The sequence below is a fragment of the Abramis brama genome, assembly GCF_963993115.1.
Source record: "Abramis brama genome assembly, chromosome: 5".
In the NCBI taxonomy this organism is placed as follows: Eukaryota; Metazoa; Chordata; class Actinopteri; order Cypriniformes; family Leuciscidae; genus Abramis; species Abramis brama.
In genome coordinates, this window is record NC_139967.1 from 47826331 (window position 1) to 47846584 (window position 20254).

Consider the following 20254-nt stretch of genomic DNA (forward strand, 5'->3'; position numbering starts at 1 on the left):
ATTATGCTCACTAGAACTTTTTCTGTAAAATGTCTAACAAAAATAACCAGTAAGAGAGCAGAAAATATTTTTTTATATTCGCTCATTTAGACTCATAGCATACAACTTTGTTTTGGTATTTTTCATTTTATAATATTTCTTTTTTTCATTTTTTACCTCTAGGTTAGTAGTTTTCTCCCAGCATGCTGCAGAGACAAGATGATGCCAGTGTTTTTATATCAAGTTACTTCTAGAGTATTTTCCTTTTTTTTTCTAGAAAATGCTCACTCACTCACCGTTCCTCCAATGTCTGTAATATCCAAGATTCAAAAACAATTTAAAGTCAGCATGAAACCGTCAAAATTATCGTCTTTTCTTCTCCGTTGTGACATATATCGAGTGAAACGGCTTCTGGAACGAGAACAAATGTGGGCGGGGCTGCATAGGTGCATAAATAATAATAAAAAAATTATGTACATGATAAACCATTTATAATAAATACTGCAATATTCCATGAAAATGTTGACTTCACGGTGACCTTAAGGGTTAAAAATGTTCCAGTGCTCTTTTGCTGTTATCTCTGCTTTTCTCAGAAGCATTAGTCTAATAAATGGATCTGATGGGCGTCTCTTATCTCAGGCCACAATCGCTCGGCACCCCACATGTATGCTGGCAAGCAGTCAGGTTATTTTAGCATCAGGAACAGGAGTCAACCTAGATTTAAACAAGACAGAGTTGGAGCGCAGGAGGAGTGAGAGTGCAGATTTGTTTTACATTTTGCTCTGAGTAACTAACTAAATTACATCATTAAATTACAGGACATTCAGTAGTGTGACAGCAGCTCAGCTCTCTTCAACATGTAGAGGTCTAGAAGCACTAAAGGCTACTTTGCTGTTTTATGTATGTAGCTTTAGACAACATTTATTTGAGCTAACTGGTTGGTTCGTCCTGGTTGATCGACGAGGCTTCGGCAGTTAACCCTGCTGGTAGATGTAATAACTAACCCGTCCTTCGGATGAGACGTTAAACCGAGGTCCTGACTCTCTGTGGTCATTAAAAATCCCAGGATGTCCTTCGGAAAAGAGTAGAGGTGTAACCCCGGGCATCTTGGCCAGATTTGCCCCTTGGCCTCTGTCCATCATGGCCTCCTAATCATCCCCATATACTGATTGGCTTCATCACTGTCTCCTCTCCACCAGTAAGCTGGTGTGTGGTGTGTGTGTGTGTGTGTGTGGTGGGCGTTCTGGCGCAATATGGCTGCCGTCGCATCATCCAGGTGATGCTGCACATTGGTGGTGGGTGAGGAGATTCTCCCTTCCATGTGTAAAAGCGCTATATAAATGTAATGAATTATTATTATAATATGCAGAAAATAAATAAATAAATAATAGCTGGGCCTTCATTGATGCACTCTCAACCTTTACTTTCAACATTCATTCTCAACATGAAGCACTTTGTGACTGAAAGTAACAGATTATGAGGCCCTGATTGCTTAGTGGTAAAAGGCAACAACCCGCAGCTCGGCAGTGTCAGTTAATGGGTGGTCATAAATGTAATCTTGGTAAGATGAGTGTTTGACAGCATCAATTATTCATTGTGTTCCGAGACTGTAATCTACCCATAACATCTAAGCATAGTTAGTTCGATAAACAGCTCTATTCTCCTGGGCATCTTTTTGCAGTTCAGTCAGCCTTTAGTGCACTGATATATTACAGATGCCTCTGTTTTTTTTTTGCTTAGTTGTGTTTTCAGGGAAGTGTGTGGTTATTAGATTCTATGGCCCTTGTCAGCAAATTTGCCAGGTTGATGGTTGCCATCTGTAGTGCTTTGGCAGTGGAATGTTCTGAGAACTCTTTTGTCCCTGTTTGATCCCATAGGCTTCGAAAGTTTGTCGTTTTGGGAAATATAGCAAACTATCAGTCATATTATGTAATATAATGCCTTGGAAACACTAAAACTCTGTTCAAAAACCTAGTGAGCTTACCTTGCTGTCTACTGCGTACATTCTAAACTGAAATGAAACCTCATAATTCTATTGGGATGCAATTGCCTTTATGAATTAGAGTCTATTGGAATAAAGTTCCAACAGAGTGCTTTGTGTTTGCATGTTACCAAACTAGCAAGCCGGTATTATAATAAGCATAAAAAACAGCACATAACGGACGTTTAGGTAAAATGAGAGAGTCTGAGATTGCCATATGAAAGATAGATTCATTGATGCCTTATATATTGTGCAAAACAAGACACAGTGACTTGTCTACACACCCCTATAAAAACAGCTGATTTAATGTAAGAATGAATCCAAGATAAAAATTTATATTTTAAGAAAAAAAAATCAGGTTGTACCAATGTGCACACGCCTCAACTAATACTTGGTAGAAGCACCTTATGCTTTTATTTCAGCAGCCAGTCTTTTAACAGGAATCTATCAACTTAAAGTCCTGTAGTCAATCATTTTATCCCTTCAAACTTCCTAGAAAAATTTTTCTTCATGCCTTAAAATAGCTTGAATGTAACTCGACACCCTTGCCTCATTTAGTATATGCGGTTCAATGCATATGCAAATGAGCCCCACCTCCACTCACTCACTCAGCTCAGAGATCCACTGGTTGACGATCACTCCTTGATCTGATTGGTTACAAGTTTGTGACATCAGAAACACCAGCGATTTCAAACATGTTTTTGAGACTGTCTTTGGTTCACTGCAGTTTTAAGGAGAAAATACTCAGCAATGGTGTCGACTTATGAATTTACACATGGGTTTGTCTGAAAGCATATTAAAAACACCACATACACATATAAACAACATTAAAAGCTGGATTTTCACCACAGTGGGACTTTAACATCATGATTTGTCAAGCTGTCAAGAAGGCTCCAGCATCTGCACAACCATACATAGGACAAGCAGTTTGGAAAATGGATGGATGTATTTGTCAATTTTTTTCCCACTCTTCCTTGTAAAAGAGCTCCAGATCGATCAAATATCCTGTCTACAGCCTGTCTACACATTTTTTTCCAATGGATTTACATCTGGGATCTTACTCAGCCATTCTTCTTCTGAAGCAATGAACTAGATATGTGTTATGAAGCTGAAAGATGAAATTCATATTCAACATCCACTTTGAAATGGAGGCTGGCAGAATTTGTGGCAAAATGGTCTGGTATTTGGCTCTGTCCATGATTCCTTCTATCTTGCCTTCTGTTCCAGTTTCAGCTGAATAGTAGCAGTGATTCTTGTCCCAGAATGCTTCATCATGAGTTTTTGCACCAGACGTTTTGGCCAAAAAGTTTGGCTTGGTTTCGTTAGACCATTGGTTTCCCCAAAATGTAGGTGATGCTTTTGTCTTGCCATCCTACCCTATTTCCCAGACTAAGAATACAGGTTATTGTTAACACACGCAGCAAGTGACCATACTTTCCTCTGCTGCTTTAATGTTGCTGTAAGTCTTTTGGCAGCCTCGCTGATAACTTTAAATACTGCAGTGCAGATCTTCTGGCCAACCTTTCAGTAAGCAGAAACTGCACCCTCTTTCCTCAATACACTCCGACAAGCGTTTGCTTCTTCCCGCCGGTTATGATTACTGAATGAACATAACCTGGATGTTCCTTCACAAAGAAACTTCACACGTTGTTCCTCTTTAAAGGGTTAGTTCACCCAAAAATGAATGTCAGTTATGTCAGTAGCATCAGATTATGTCAGTAATTACTCACCCTCATGTTGTTCCAACCCCGTAAGACTTTCGTTCATCTTCGGAACACAAATTAAGATATTTTTGATTAAATCTGAGAGCTGGATCACTCCTCCATAGACTTCTATGGGATTGGAAATTGCTGGCCCAGAAAACATGAGGGTGAGTAATTACAGACAGAATTTTCATTTTTGGGTGAACTAACCCTTTAATGAAATGATGAGCTGCTAACCTCCACCTGATCTGCTGAGATCATCACAAATTTCTGAAGACACGACCTCTTCCACAAGCACTTAAGTAATCCAACAAACATAAACAAAGACACTTACTATAACTCATAGTTTATATCTAACAATTATAATAGTAATACAAATATTCTCTCTCTGCATTTTACCTACACTCTAGATTGTGTACAAATCTAGCTTAAACTTTAACTTAGCATTGTGCACTATGAATATTTTTGACTCTTTTGACAAATTGCTTGTGATACAGTATTCCACATATATCCTGTATGTTGATTTGGATAAAACCATCTGCTAAATGAATACATCAAAATATATCTGAATGTGATAATCATAGTACAATTGTCTATATCAACATACCGATCCCACTTTATATTAGGTGTCTTTAACTATTATGTACTAATATTTGAAATTAATCATTTGATACAATGCACTTATTTTTATGTTGTACTTATATTAAAAAATGCCTGCATGTAATTACATCTATAATTAGTTTCTGTAATTACACTGTTGAGCCTTCCCTTACACCTTAACCCTCTGGGGACCAAGCTGTTTTTGGGGTCCTTGAGATGTTCTGACATGCCTTGACATTTGTGCTTTTTTCAGTTATTTATAAACATGTTAATGGCAAAGGTGTAAATTCACTCTATATAGCACAAACAGGGCTACCATAATATGCGAGCAACGTGTATGTAGATGTTTGTATTTTTAAGAGAATAATGTTTATGCGTGGTTATTGGAAAAAATTAAAATGAAAGTTGCTGAATTAAGACCACAAAACACATATTAAATATGTGTCCACAAGACTTTTGACTAATGGATGTTGTCCCTTTGAGTTCTAGCTTCAAAATGATGTAAAAATAGTCTTGCTTTATCGTTCACAAACAAAAAATACATTGATTTAAATGGTGTAAAACAGGTTTTGCTTGGAAAGCCAATATGCGAGGGGGAGGAGTAGTTTACACCTTAGATTATGAATGTCCCACCCACTCTGCATAATGAGCCATTCACTCAGGTGTGAAACTGACTGAGCCACAATGCAAGGACAAAAGATGTATTTAGAAGAAGACTTATATTGACCATTTAAGATTTCGCTTACATCTCTCTTGTAAATATGTTTTGCTATTTTATTAAAAATGTTACAATTACAACAATAATTACAATTTCAACAATATTTCAAGTGTACTCTTTCTTTGTAAAAAAAAAGATTATAGGCCTACATTTTATCATATGTATTCATTAGTTTGAATATAGCCAACATTGGAACATCTAACATCTTAGTCTATGAATTTATTTTTGACAAAAATAGTATTTTTTTTCAACATATTCCAGTCGATTTTTACTCATCTCAGTAGGCTATAGCAAAGCAGTTTATTCTTTCACACACAGACGCGCGATTCATATTTAGGCTAAACAGTCTTTACAAATATGTCCCCTTCATTCATCTCACAGAAAGGCGAGTAATATTATAGAAATGCGATTCATCTTTTTGCGGTTTACATAGGCCTACACTAACGTTATTCCATAACGTTATTCCACACGTGAGAAAAGAAAACAGCCTACCTCACTCCTCAGCGGAATCTGCTCCTCATTTCAGGAGATATTGTTCCTCATCAGCACTGTTCTGAGGAATCTTTTCTCCATAAGGTAGGCTATAATGTCTCACTCGCGAGGAGTCGCGACGCGCTTTGTTTACAGCTGATGTGGGCGTTTCACAGCTCTGAAATAGTTCTCAGAATTTGCGTTTGAATAGCACGCGCTCTCCGGGGAGTGGTCACATTACTGTGAATTAGGTCGTAATGAGCTCGACAGGAGTCGCTCTCTTTTTATACAGATTACAGAAGCTGAGAATATTTGTTTTTTATATAAATGACTTCATTTAAAAGATGCGATCTCAAGCTTTATGCCCGTGGGTCTGTTTGCCTGTTTGACTGAATTTTCGCGGAGTTATAGATCATTTTCGAACGCGTTTCAAATGGGAGTTTACTGACAGAGAGAAGGCAGAAATCGCATCATGTTAATTTTTCTTTATTTGTCAAAAAGCAAAACACTTTATTTTTATTGTGAGTATACAGAAAAAAAATAGAAACTGAACAGGATCGATTGATGTATTACACGAAAATGAAAGATCAAAATTAACAGAGCATTTAGTGTTTATTTTCATTGCTAAAAAAAAAAAACGAGCAAAACGCGCGGGCGCGTTTGTGGTCCCCAGAGGGTTAACCAACCCTTAAAGGGGTGGTATAATGCCTTTTTCATAAGATGTAAAATAAGTCTCTTATGTCCCCAGAGTGTGTGTGTGAAGTTTTAGCTCAAAATACCCCACAGATATTTTTATATAGCATGTTAAAATTGTCACTTTTTGAGGATGAGCAAAAATGCACTGTTTTTGTGTCTGTCCCTTTAAATGCAAATGAGCTGCTGCTCCCGGCACAGGGGGCGGAGCTTCAACAGCTTGCACTCATACTGAAAATTTCTAAAACTTTTAGTTTTTTATGTTCAAACCGGAGTCAGACAATGATGGAGAGACTCGAGAAGAAGTGACAACATGTAGAAGCAACAGGACATTTCTGAATGGTTAGTTGATGAATTTATGTAGCTGATGTGTAGTTATCTTCTAGTCATTGATTAACATATTCTGTCTTGATAATCTATAAATCGTGTTCTCGGGGGCGGGGTTTATGTAAATTTTAGGGTTAGTGATGTCACTAAACCTGGAGGAATGTTGTGTAGTTCCTACCAGCTGTTTGTTGTAGTCCTTAAAAAGCCATTTCTTTAAAAGCAAATATCTCCCTTTGCTTTGAACTTTGAGCGTCGTAACTTTGCAGATGTTGTTTATGCTCAAACAGCAACATTACACACTAACTAAAGTTAGAAAAGTGAAATCATAATCAACCACCCCTTGAAAACCAACCCATACCACCAAACCTGTGCCAAATCATACCCATATCCCACCTCAAAAGCAGCACAAGTGTTTTGCAATATAATATGAACACAATTATGCTTTTTTTTTATGCAAGTACGTAGTAGTTAAGGACAACTAATATAAAGTATGACCAAAATACCATTGAAAACTATTACCACCTGATACTATCACTGTACCATGGTACAACCACAGTACTAATTTGTAAGTAAAAAGTTGATGCTGATTTTAAAAGTGGTTCAACTCCAGCAGAGGTGACTTTCAAATATACTTGTATGATGTTCAAGCATTAGCTTGGCCTTGTTTCTAAAAGAGTAGCTACCTTGGAGACCAGCAGCTTTAGCTTTCTGGTGAAATAGCCCACCACAAGAGAACAAAGTTCGTTTGTTTCATATCAAATGCTGTAGATGGACCACAGTGGGTTTTTTGGTGGCCAGTGCTACAAAATAATTACAAAACTGCATACAAGCTCAATTTGGGCTGAGGTACCAATGATTAGTTATATTGCATATCGATTTTCTTAAAGGGATGGTTCGGAGTAAAATCAACCTAGGGTCCTTTGCACCATGACCTCGTGCCAAACACCCCCCAGAAGCCTTTTTCCCCTTGGTTGAACATTATTAAAGTTAGAGCTTATTTAGAGATATCAGCCGATGGCTTAGTGCAGGCGCTAATGGCTCCTATGATGTATCTCGTAAATTACCCCACTAATAATGCCCAGAATGGCACCAAACTTCTACAGTAGTACAAATAGGTTCTGTACTCATAAAACGAGGCATTGAAAAGTTTGTAAGTACATCAGAAGTTTATTTAAATAACACTTGCCTGATGGCTAATGCTACCGCTAACCCGAACGTCGATGTCACTTCAGTGGTTTGGGAAAAGCACATATTTACGTAATTTACGAGATATAACCTTGGATCCATTAGCGCCTGCACTAAGCCATTCGGCTGATATCTCTAAATAAGCTCTAACTTTAATAATGTTCGACCAAGGGAAAAAAGGCTTCTGGGGGGGGTGTTTGGCTCGAGGTCATGGTGCAAAGGACCCTAGGTTGATTTTACTCCGAACCATCCCTTTAAAGGGATAGTTCACACAAAAATGAAAATTCTGTCATTAACCACTTCGGCTTTGCAACATATTTTGGATTATTTAGAGAATTAGGCATAATTCGTAAAAGAGTGTCCTATCCACATACATTGGAGTAAATTGATAAAAATGGTCTAATTTTACAGAAAACACTCTGAATTTTAACACAGTTGTGGAATATTGCATATATTTTATTGTATTTTCTCACAATTTTATGATAAACACATATAAAAACATATTACTCACCCTCATGTCGTTCCAAAGCCACAAGATTTTCGTTAATCTTCAGAACACAAATGAAGATCATTTTGATTAAATCTGAGAGATTTCTGTCCCTCCATTGACAGCTACACAACTACCACTTTGACGCTTCAAAAAGTTCATAAAGAGATCATAAAAACTAATCCATGTGAATTGAGCGGTGTAGTCCAAATTTTCTGTAGAGACTCGATCTCTTTATACGATGAACAGATTTAATTTAGACTTTTTATTCACATATAAACATTGATCAGCGAACACAAACAGAAGCTCAACCGAACCTGCTTGACGCACGAGAACAAATCTCATTGGTTCTTGCAGAAGCTCAAACGTGCTTCGTAACACGAGAATGAATCTCACTGGTTCTCACGAACATGCTTAGGCTTCCGTTGGTCTGATGTGTGAGCTGATGAATGTTTATAAGTGAATAAAAGCCTAAATTCAATCATTCCTGTTTCTGCATCACACGGATGCTCTTGAGTTGTGATTTAACAGTTATGCTAATGTGCCACAGCCGGTGTTCCCGGTCCAGGACTCTGGATGAAGAGACCGGCAGCAGCTGGGAAATGTTGAACAGAAGTCTCTCGGTCCCCGAGGCTGCCAGATGCAGTTTATATCTGAGCTGTGGATCTGGCTGATGGTTGTTCAGGAACACATTTCTGGGATAGGACGTCCCCAGTTACTCTGTTTTGGGACGGAGGCTGTGTGAATTTGCTAATCTTTTGTCATCTCAGTGGAATAGTTGGATGTTGGATGACTTCTTAGAGTCCTGTTTCATAAACCCCATTTAATGTAAAAGCATGTGATCATTTTATTAAAGTGTCAGTCAAAGCATCGCAACATGAGTTCATATTTTTCCCATGTGATGGGACGGTTATGGTGCTTTAAAGAAGAGACATCTATACATCACTATCCACTTTCATTGTATGCAAAGGAGACATTCTTCCTAACATTTCCCTTTGTGAAAATGAATGAAATGACACAGGGATGAAATAACGTTTTTGTTGGTGAGTAAATGATTGTGTTTTGCGAAACTGTTCCTTGATTCTCTCAGAGATGACATCATCTGCACTGGGTATAAGGAGCTTTATAGGGACTGATGGTCTCTGACCGCTTTATTAAGTTGAAATGATGGATTGAGGAGAATGACTTGTATTGATTTTGGTGTTGTGCTGAGAAGCCACTGCGTTTCATCTTTCTGCAGACAATAACAGATCAGCTTCCTCTAGCATCTGTGCTTTTCTTTCTTTTCTATCTGACGGCGGGGGAATATACAGTAAATATATCAAAACTTCATCCGTGACGCATGATCTGGTGTTAAGATCTAGATCGGATGATCTGTATACAACTGCTCAGGGGAGACACTGCAGTGTTTACACCTGGCACACTGAAAAGAAAAAAATATGGTTGCAACATTTTAAGTTTTTCAGGTTTACTTCACAGTTTACAGTAAAAAAAACAACAACGATATTTTATTAACTAAAATCGGGTAATATATCAAATTGCTAAAATCAGTTTTGTTACCTTTTGTCAACCACCTTATCAAGGTGGTAAAGAGAAAACCACACAATGAATCAAAGTTCATCACAAGTATTTCCACAAGCTAAATCGCTACAAATATAAACATTAAGGTACATACTATTACATATGCACACAAATACAAAACACATTTAACAATATAAGAAGCAAACTTCTGGGAATGTTTGAATGTTTTTCACTGTAAATTATAAAAAAATTGTTTAACAGTATTTTTCTGTAAATTTACATTTTAATGTCTTATTAGATCAATTACAGTTTCTGAACGTTTGAGGTAAGGTAACATTTCTACAGTCACTTACCATTAAAATTGCGATCTGACTTGTAATCAGATTTCAAGGAGTCGGTCTCTGATTTCTTGACTTTGTTCAGAAAGTAAGTCACTGTTACTGCAGATTGATAAAGCGCAAAAAAGAAAACTGTTCGGTGAATCATATTCTAAATATCGAAATCAATTCCAAATATAGCCGAATTTAAATGCAAGCACAAAGTCAATGTTTTGAGCATAATTAATATGTGTTCTTTAAATGATCTGCGTCTGCCTGTCGTTCCTGCCAAACCAAATACTGCAAGCTGCCCTTCCAGCCAGCACAACTAAGCCTCTGCAGATGATCCAGAATATGGCAGCGAATCTGATCTCCAATAAACCAGAGAGAGACATGTCTCACCTCTCTTGTGCTGTGTTCACCTACCTATACTATGCCCTAAAAATATGTAATCTTTTTGTGAAAATAAAGTAGATACTTTTGAGTGTGTATAGCAGAAGAATAGGCAAGCGTTGGGACCATGTCATAAAATTGCGCTTTTACCATTGAAACTTGTCGCGTGCATTACGTGCCTTCTGTCACCATAAACCACCTGTCAATCATGGCCACTGTGATTTTGCCAAGTAAGACATGTTCCTGGATCAACATATTTTGTGTAACACTGATGTTGAAGCACCTCACCCTGGGTCTAAGCCTAAACTTGACATCAACTGTAAACTTGTCCCTCAAATCTGATTGGTTGATTGGAAAGATCAAAGATGTTGATCCAGGAACATGTGGTACTTGGTGAAATCACGTTCACCTGTCAATCATCCTGTCACAGTTTACATCCTCATATACACACTCCAGATTTTATTTAATTACATTTACTCAACTCAAACAATTCTTTCTACCATATTTGAGAGAAAACAAGTTGCATGTTGATCTGCCAGTAGTGGGTCTTTCATGCAGAGAACTCTGCTCATGTTTTTTGCATAATGATGCATTTAGTTAATGACCAAATGTATCTGCTGTTGTGCTATTCATATCTTTCTAAAATGTTGTTGCGGATGAAATATAACAGAGATAACATTAATTCAATATTTTTCATCAGGTTAGAGATTAATTATTAACACTTTCTTGGTGTCTCTGCTTAAAGGGATGGTTGATTATGACTTCACTTTTCTAACTTTAGTTAGTGTGTAATGTTGCTGTTTGAGCATAAACAACATCTGCAAAGTTACAATGCTCAAAGTTCAAAGCAAAGGGAGATATTTGCTTTTAAAGAAATTGCTTTTTAAGGACTACAACAAACGGCTGGTAGAGACTACACGACATTCCTCCCGGGTTAGTGACATCACCAACCCTGGAATTTACATAAACCCCGCCCCCGGAACACAATTTATAGATTATGAAGACAGAATAAGCTAATCAATGACTAGAAGATCAACTAAACTAAATTCATCAACTAACCATTCAGAAATATCCTGTTGCGGATATTCAAAATATCGGTTTGAACATAATAGGCTAAAAGTTTTTGAAATAATCAGTGCATGTGTGTGTGAGGTAAAAGGACACAAGCTGTTGAAGCTCCGCCCCCTGTTCCGGGAGCAGCAGCTCATTTGCATTTAAAGGAACAGACACAAAATGGTGCGTTTTTGCTCATCCTCAAAAATTGACACTTTTAACATGCTGTATAAAAATATCTGTGGGGTATTTTGAGCTAAAACTTCACATACACACTCTGGGGACATCAGAGACATATTTTACATCTTGTGAAAAGGGCATTATACCACCCCTTTAACCACGGTCTCACACACATCCACCATGTTTGAAGTTGTTTTTGTGTTTGTGATTCTGAACTGAATCCTCCTCTAAAAGAGCAATGGATTGTGGGCAATATAAGCTGTTAGAATGAGCATGGATCCACACTTCGAAAATCTGGAAATAGTAGACCATTTGGGGAATTTTAGCATATACTCTTTTCAACATACTGTACTTTGGGACACACTTATTCTAATCTCACATGCTATTTAGGATGTATATTATACACATTGGGACGCAGGGTTGGTCTCAGTCAAATGGCCACATGATCTAATGGGTATAATTCATGCTTTAAACTTGGCATTGTGTTCTGCAAATATCGTTGGCTCTTACACATATATTGTGATGTTCCTCACTTGTAAGATCAAATGTCTGCTTTACAATAAGGTTTCATTTGCTAGCTACACTATGATAAACGACACTTTTTTTAATCTTAGTAACTTCAACATTTACTAATAAGTTTTTTCAAATAAAAGTTAGTTAATGCACTGTGAACTAACATTAACAATAATTCTATTTTTATTAACTAACATTGACAAAGATTAATAAATGTTGTAGAAATGTATTGTTATTACATGTTACACTCTGAAAAAATAAAGGTTCCAGAAGGGGGTTTTCACAGCAATGCCATAGAAGAAACATTTTTTGGTTCCTTAAAGAAGCTTTCAGTGATCAGTTCTTAAAATATATATTTTTTGTATTCATGTAAAGCACAATTTTAATAATCTAAAGAATTTTTTTTTCACTGTAAAGATCGTTTTGTGGAATGGAAAGTTTCCATGGATGTTAAAGGTTCTTCATGGAGACATAAATGCCAATAATGAACCTTTGAAGAGCTAATGAATGAACTAATGTGATCAAATAGGGGCTTTTTGTAAACTAAATGCCATTTAGTTTTAGTCATATTTTAGTCATCTGAATTGTTTGAGTTTTAGTCTAGTTTTAGTGGACTAAATATCATAATATTAACAGTAGTATTCAGGTACTACCAACAGAAATTGAATAAAGTAATCAAATGTAAAATAACAGTGCATAGTCTTCCTTGTAAAAACCCTTTTTAAAGTTTCTAGTTATTCTGTCAAGAGCAGTGAGCGAATTGTTGTTTGAATGAACATTAAAGAGCTAGACAGCAGCAGATTTAGGCTAATCACTTTAGGCTGTCACTTTAAAAGACTAATGCACACATCCAAATATGTTTGTTCCCAACTGTTTATTTTCACTTAAGACAGAACCGACTAAGCGGATTCTCTGCAAAACATGCAGTTTGATTTATAGTTTGTACAATACAAAAATCATTAGAATGGGCTCATAAAATATGGAAACCCAATGTGTGTGTGTGTGTCTGTGTATAGACATCAGTTAGCATTGTTATGACATCATCTTTCTGTGACAAGTGTATAATGCACAGTTGGGGTCTTAAGATGGCTTTCATTAAAACAATGGATGATACCCATATCTCTAATCAGTTCTGGCAGTGCTTGAAAACAGTTGATGAGACAAATAAACAAATGAAATCTTTTATTTTTCTTTCTGCTGCTTTGCACTACACTAGGATTATTTTTTCTTCGCTTCACTAAACCCCATAAACATTTGCATGCTACAATATTCATCTCTGTCTCTCTCTTCTCTGTCTCAGCAGAAATGTGATTGTCTTCTGAGTCTGAAAGCAAATTCTCTGGAGCAAAAAGCAAGAGTGTGTCAGTGTTTGAGCGAGAACATCGATAAACAGCTTCATCTGTACGGAAGACACACTTTCTCCCCATCACAGCAGGTACAGTACATGCTTCATGTTTCTCTGGACATTATCAGGGCTTTAGGCCATTTGCTCCATCATTCATATGTTCTTACCATATCTTACATTTGTTGATCATGTACGGTGCGGGATATGGAGCCAGATCAGCCTCAAAAATAATACATTTACAAAAAAAAAAGAAAAATTATAAATGCACAGCACAATTCACATTCACAAAATCCGATTCGTAAATTTAAAACCGGATTCATAAATGCACAAGTAAAAGCATAAATAGTTCCTCCAAATGCTCACACAAATGCATCTTACCTAAATAAATATAAATTGTTTACACAAATATATCAAGTTCTTGAATTCATTTCCATCACACATTTATGATTTATGTTACATTTATTTATGGATCGTTGAATCTGCATTTGCCAATCGTCACATGTGCGTGGACTGCTTTGAATTTGTGTGCTGTATTTTTGAGAGTTCCCTGACAGGTTAAGATTCATAAATATCTTTTTTTTTTTGGAGGATGTTCTGTTTAGCCAATCGCGGTGAGCTTTTAATCCACCAATCAAAACGCTCCTAACTGAACAGACTCAAGAAGCTCAAGGAGGGAAGGAAGATCTCAAAAATACCGCACACAAATTCAAAGCAGTCCACGCACGTGTGACGATCCATAAATGCATGCAACATCATTCATAAATGTGTGATAGAAATTAATTCAAGAACTTGATATATAGCCTACATATTTGTGTAAACATTTTACATTTATTTAGGCGAGATGCGTTTGTGTGAGCATTTGGGGAAAATATTTATGCTTTTACTTGTGCATTTATGAATCGTGTTTTGAATTTACGAATCGAATTTTGTAAATGTGAATTGTGCTGTGCATTTATGAATTTTGTTTTGTAAATGTGTTATTTTTGAGGCTGATCTGGCTCCATACGGGATGATTATCCAAACTCCATGACTCCAAGATTACGGTCAACATAGAGAAAACTGCAAGAAAATTGCTCTGAATCACTGACATCTGCCAAGTCAGATCAAGTGACCTTTATTTATATAGTGTTTTGTACAATACAGAAGGTTTCAAAGCAGCTTCATAGTAATAAACAGAAAAATAACATAATGAATGATGCAAACTTTATCAAATATGAGACAAATTCTACTGTAAAGCACATCTAGAGAAGACAATAGTGTCATTAAAGTGTCAACTCAAGTCAGTTCAGTGTTGGTTCAGTTCATTTCAATTACTGTGTAAAATTAATCAGTTATGAAATGAGTTAAATTCTACTGTAAAGCACATCTACACTGCAAAAAATGCTTTTCTTACTTCGTATTTTTGTCTTGTTTCCAGTCCAAATATCAAACATTTCTTAAATCAAGATGCATTTACTAAAGTTGTAAAATGCCATAAGATATTATGTCTTGTTTTCTGGGGGAAATAATCAAAATTAAGTGAGTTTTTGCTTAAAACAAGCAAAATTATTTGCCAATGGGGTAAGAAAAATAATATTGTTTCCGTTTTAATTAAGTTTTTTTTTTTTACCCCATTGGCAGATAATTTAGCTTTTTTTAAGCATCAACTCACTTAATTTTAATGAATTCCCCCGGAAAACAGGACATAATATCTTGCGCATCTTGATTTAAGAATTTGTAGATATTTGGACTGGAAACAAGACAAAAATACTAAGTAAGAAAAGCATTTTTTGCAGTGTACAGAAGACAATAACATCATTATAGTTCAGTAACAGTGTCGAAATTCATCAATTATGAAACTAATTTGATTCAGCTATAAAGCAGCTCTGCAGAAGACAAAACTGTCAGTCCATATTCAGACGTCACAGTCTGTGGCACAAGAATTTTGCATGAACAAACTGGGAGATAATCTCATTCTGGTTGCGTCGCTCATCCAATCATCTTTCACCCACTCTCTTTCCAGATCGTAGGTACAGTGTGTTTTTACAGCATCAACAAGAACCACTTTAATTTTGCTCTGTTTATCACACAAAGTGATGGTTTTGCTTCAGAAGATTTGGATTAAACCACTGGCCCTTTTTGGAGATGTATGATGTCACGTGAACATGGTTAACCCTCTGGGGTCTGAGGTGTTTTCTGGCCCTGGAGGTGTTCTGACATGCTCTGACATTTGTGCTTATTTCTGTTACTTGTGACATTTTCATGGCTACAGTCTGATTACACTGTATTCAGCACAAACTCTGCTACAATAATATATCAGCAGCATGTATGTAAAAGTTTGTAGTTTTGAGATAATGACATTTATGCGTGGTTTGTGAAAATACAAAAAAAAATTGTCACTGAAATAAGGTCATGAAACCCATACTGATTATTTCTTCACAAGACTTTTGAAAATTGTATCACGTAGCCTAGAATATTTGCTCCAAAACTATGTGAAAATCGCCTTACTGCTCATTCAGATAAGACAATATATTGATTTAAAATTTGTAAGATGTGTTTTGTGTAAGAAAGCTTTATGCGAGGAGGTGTGATCACATCATTAATATGTATGGATTTCACACCTGAGAAAGACAAAGACCCTCCCTAATGGCCCTATTAGGAGCTATCAGGCCCTGTCATTCTGAGCAACCTTGCACAAAGAATGAGGAGATTTAAAAAAGAATGGCTTTTTGATTGTTTGGATTTATTTACAACACAACATAATCCAAAGATACACAACAAATGACAAAAAAGCACATTTTTGAAAAAATGACCCAAAGACAGAGACCTTTCTGACATTCCTAAAAACATTGTACATACCTTTCATTTCCAAGGTGTTTGATTTTCACTTGACCATGTTCATGTACAGAGACTCATGTGAATGTTGAAGTCAGCAGGACTCAGTGGCATCTGGTCACTGAAAGAAAAATAAAAAAGTGAACATACTGATATTATTAATAATAATAACAATAACCTATAGCAGCCTATAAATCTTCCAAAAGATTTCAGTAACAACTACGCTAGAGAAAAATATATTGATTATCATATGTTACTTCAAATGTTTCCATTCGTTATGATGATATGAAATGAGATAATAGTAAAAACATGAAGCCTAATGTTTGGTGCGTTTTGCTTTTCAAACGCGATCGCGCTCCAAAATATGATACATTCAAACGCACAGCATGCTCCAAAATATGATACATTCAAACGCGATCGCGCTCCAAAATATGATACATTCAAACGCGATCGCGCTCCAAAATATGAAACATTCAAACGCACAGCATGCTCCAAAATATGATACATTCAAACGCACAGCACGCTCCAAAATATGAAACATTATGGTTACCATATTATACATATCTACGTTTGAGCAGATATCCACAAACACAGTAACAGTAAACACGGGTCTAAATATTATAATATTCACCATATATCTAGCAACAGTTCAACTGCAATGTGAAGTTTATGCAACAATAACATAAACTAATAAGTAAGAATTTCTTACCTTACATCTTTCTTGTCTTCAAATCACGTTCTTCTTCTTCTGAGGTAAATCCAATGTAAGCTCACGGCGCGTCTTTCAAACTCGACGAAAGGCAGAGACTTGTGTAGTTTGGTGCTTTGTGTTTGAAGGTAATGAGCGCGATCGCGTTCCATGTGGAGATTTGCATGTTAATCTCTTTTGCGCGCGTGGGCGTGGTCAAATTAAAAATAATGAGCAAGCGTTTGAGATACTGGACATCTTGTTGGTTTTATACAAATTACTTAAACAGAGAATATTTGTTTTCAGTTTGAATCCGATAATTTAAAAGGACACACTTAAATGTTTATAAAGGTATATGGCTCATAAATGTGTGACAAGTATTCGCTGAGTTTTGTTTCAGTTTATAGACGTGCTCAGGAAAAAAAAGTTCACCGCGACGGAGAGGCAGAAAGCACACCCTGTTTATTTTCTTTATTTTACAAAAGCACAATGTTTTGATTTGATTGTAAGTGGACACATACAAAAGTAGAAATATCACAGATTGTTCATATTTCTTTTTTCTGTATGACCATAAATGACTGAGTAATTTAAGTTTATTGTGCTACAATGTGAAGAAAATCCAGCAAAACGCGCCCGCGCGTTTGCCGACCTCAGAGGGTTTAGCCTCGGGAAGTTCGAAGAGGAAAGGCGGTCGAGTCAAAGGACTCGAAAAAAATTAGCCCATTTCCAATAGTAACGTTACAGAAAATAGATGATAAACGTCGTTCACTTTTGAAGAAAACAAGTGCATCAGTGAATGCATGTTTTGATACTAGATCTGTTTGTAGAGACAGGTGTGTATAAAGGCCAATGTCGGGCCGTCTGTGAGCGTCTGTCAGGTTACTTTATGTGGTGTGTCCCTCATGTTGTCTATAGTTCGACCGATTCAGCATGTTGAATTGGTGAGAGAGATCACTCTGATTGGTTGGTGAGAGAGATCACTCTGATTGGTTGGTGAGAGAGATCACTCTGATTGGCTGGTGAGAGAGATCACTCTGATTGGCTGGTGAGAGAGATCACTCTGATTGGTTGGTGAGAGAGATCACTGATTGGTTGGTGAGAGATCACTCTGATTGGCTGGTGAGAGAGATCACTCTGATTGGCTGGTGAGAGAGATCACTGATTGGTTGGTGAGAGATCACTCTGATTGGCTGGTGAAAGAGATCACTCTGATTGGCTGGTGAGAGAGATCACTCTGATTGGTTGGTGAGAGAGATCACTCTGATTGGCTGGTGAGAGAGATCACTCTGATTGGCTGGTGAGAGAGATCACTCTGATTGGTTGGTGAGAGATCACTCTGATTGGCTGGTGAGAGAGATCACTCTGATTGGTTGGTGAGAGAGATCACTCTGATTGGTTGGTGAGAGATCACTCTGATTGGCCGGTTAGAGAGATCACTCTGATTGGTTGGTGAGAGATCACTCTGATTGGCCGGTGAGAGAGATCACTCTGATTGGCTGGTGAGAGAGATCACTGATTGGTTGGTGAGAGAGATCACTCCGATTGGCTGGTGAGAGAGATCACTCCGATTGGCTGGTGAGAGAGATCACTCCGATTGGATGGTGAGAGAGATCACTCCGATTGGTTGGTGAGAGAGATCACTCTGATTGGCTGGTGAGAGAGATCACTCTGATTGGTTGGTGAGAGAGATCACTCTGATTGGCCGGTTAGAGAGATCACTCTGATTGGCTGTTCAGCTTAGCAAACGAGTCAGTGCACGAGAATTAAAGTGAGCAAAGAAGTCAAGACAGCACAGACCTTCTGTTACATCAGTAACACTTTAAAATAAGGTTCACTAGTTAACATTAGTTAACTACCTTAGTTAACATGAAAATTTATTAATCTTAGTTAATATTAATTTCAACTTGAACTAATACGTTATTAAAATCAAAAGTTATATTTGTTAACATTAGTTAATGCACTGTGAACTAACATGAACAAACAATGAACAGCTGGAATTTTATTAACTAACATTAACATAGATTAATAAATTCTGTAACAATGAGCTGTAACAATTGCTCATTGTTAGTTCATATTAGTTAATACATTAACTACTGTTAACTAATGAACCTTATTGTAAAGTGTTACCGTTACATCTTACCTGGGCATTCCAATACGCGAATATTTTCATAAAAACACGAGCCTCCTGGAATGAAGAAAGTGATCAGCATGATTGATATTCAAAATGTTTAGCTAGCTCTGCTTTGTTTAAGGTTTGTATATCTGCAGTTCATCTTTTGAATAACAAATATAGACTATCGTTACCGGCCGACATAAGGAGCTTTTGCACTGGAGGAACCTTTTCATAGTTCCTAGAACTAATGGCAGAAGTACACGCTTTTTGGCGCGTTCGCACCGCAGGAACTGGGAACGATTTTAGTTCTAGGAAATACTTTGGAGGAACTAAATTAGCTCCTACTTCAGAGTCGGTCTAAACCAGCGCTATAGGAACTACCCGTGACGTTAGTGTTCGCTGATTGGCCGAACGCACTCGAAACAACAGCACCCGCCTTTTAAAAAAAGGCCGTGTACACACAGATTATAGCCTATATATTTACTCCACAAACTAACTCTATGAACATGGGAAACAGTGATAGATGGACCTCTTAACCTTTTCGCTGAGGAGAAAACACAACGCGACTTTGAGGAGACCGGGCGAAACATGATTATGTGTTTCTGCTCTGCTACGAACACTGAGCATCAACCACACGGCACATGCTAATACTTTTTCATATACTTTCTACTTTCTTTGTATAACAGTTCCATCTAATAACGTAGAAGACAGGACTGTTAGACAGACTAATGAACATGGAGAATGCGAGCGCTGTTTGTTTGCTCTGCTGTTCTCAGCGCCGTCAAAATAAAAGTCACAACAACAAGCTTGGCTCACGTCACTTCAGAGTTCCCTCTGGAGGTGCGAATGCAACCAGGAAAATGTTCCTAGGGAAACATTTAGTTCTCTGGGAATCATCCTGGTGGCTAGTTCCTAACTAAGGGCCCTTTCACACCTACAGTACCTTGTTTGGTCCGAATCAAAATTACAGATGTGAAACCTCTCCCGTACCACGGTCCGGACAAAACAGATGAAATTTGGTCAGACGAAAAGAGGTAGTCTCGTTCCAGCTCAAACTGAACAAAGGTTTAGTTCGTTTCTAGTGTGAAAGCATTTTCTGTATGGTTCGGACTTTCATTTACAGGAAGTTCCGGTGGTTCCCGCGTAGCCTAAACAACTGAAGAAGAATATTTA

At 37.2% G+C, this 20254-nt stretch overlaps 1 protein-coding gene across 7 annotated transcripts in view; it reads left to right on the forward strand.

Annotated features, from left to right (window-relative positions):
- rgs3a (regulator of G protein signaling 3a) overlaps window positions 1-20254 on the forward strand; it is a 185604-nt gene that overhangs the window by 69824 nt on the left and 95526 nt on the right. For 4 of the 7 annotated variants that reach the window (XM_084114347.1, XM_084114352.1, XM_084114351.1 and 1 more), the window contains one exon: window positions 13422-13556. In XM_084114347.1, coding sequence (XP_083970473.1) covers window positions 13422-13556 — 135 coding nt within the window. The remainder of the gene's footprint in view (window positions 1-13421; window positions 13557-20254) is intronic. The other 3 variants (XM_084114350.1, XM_084114353.1, XM_084114355.1) reach the window with 1 other exon arrangement.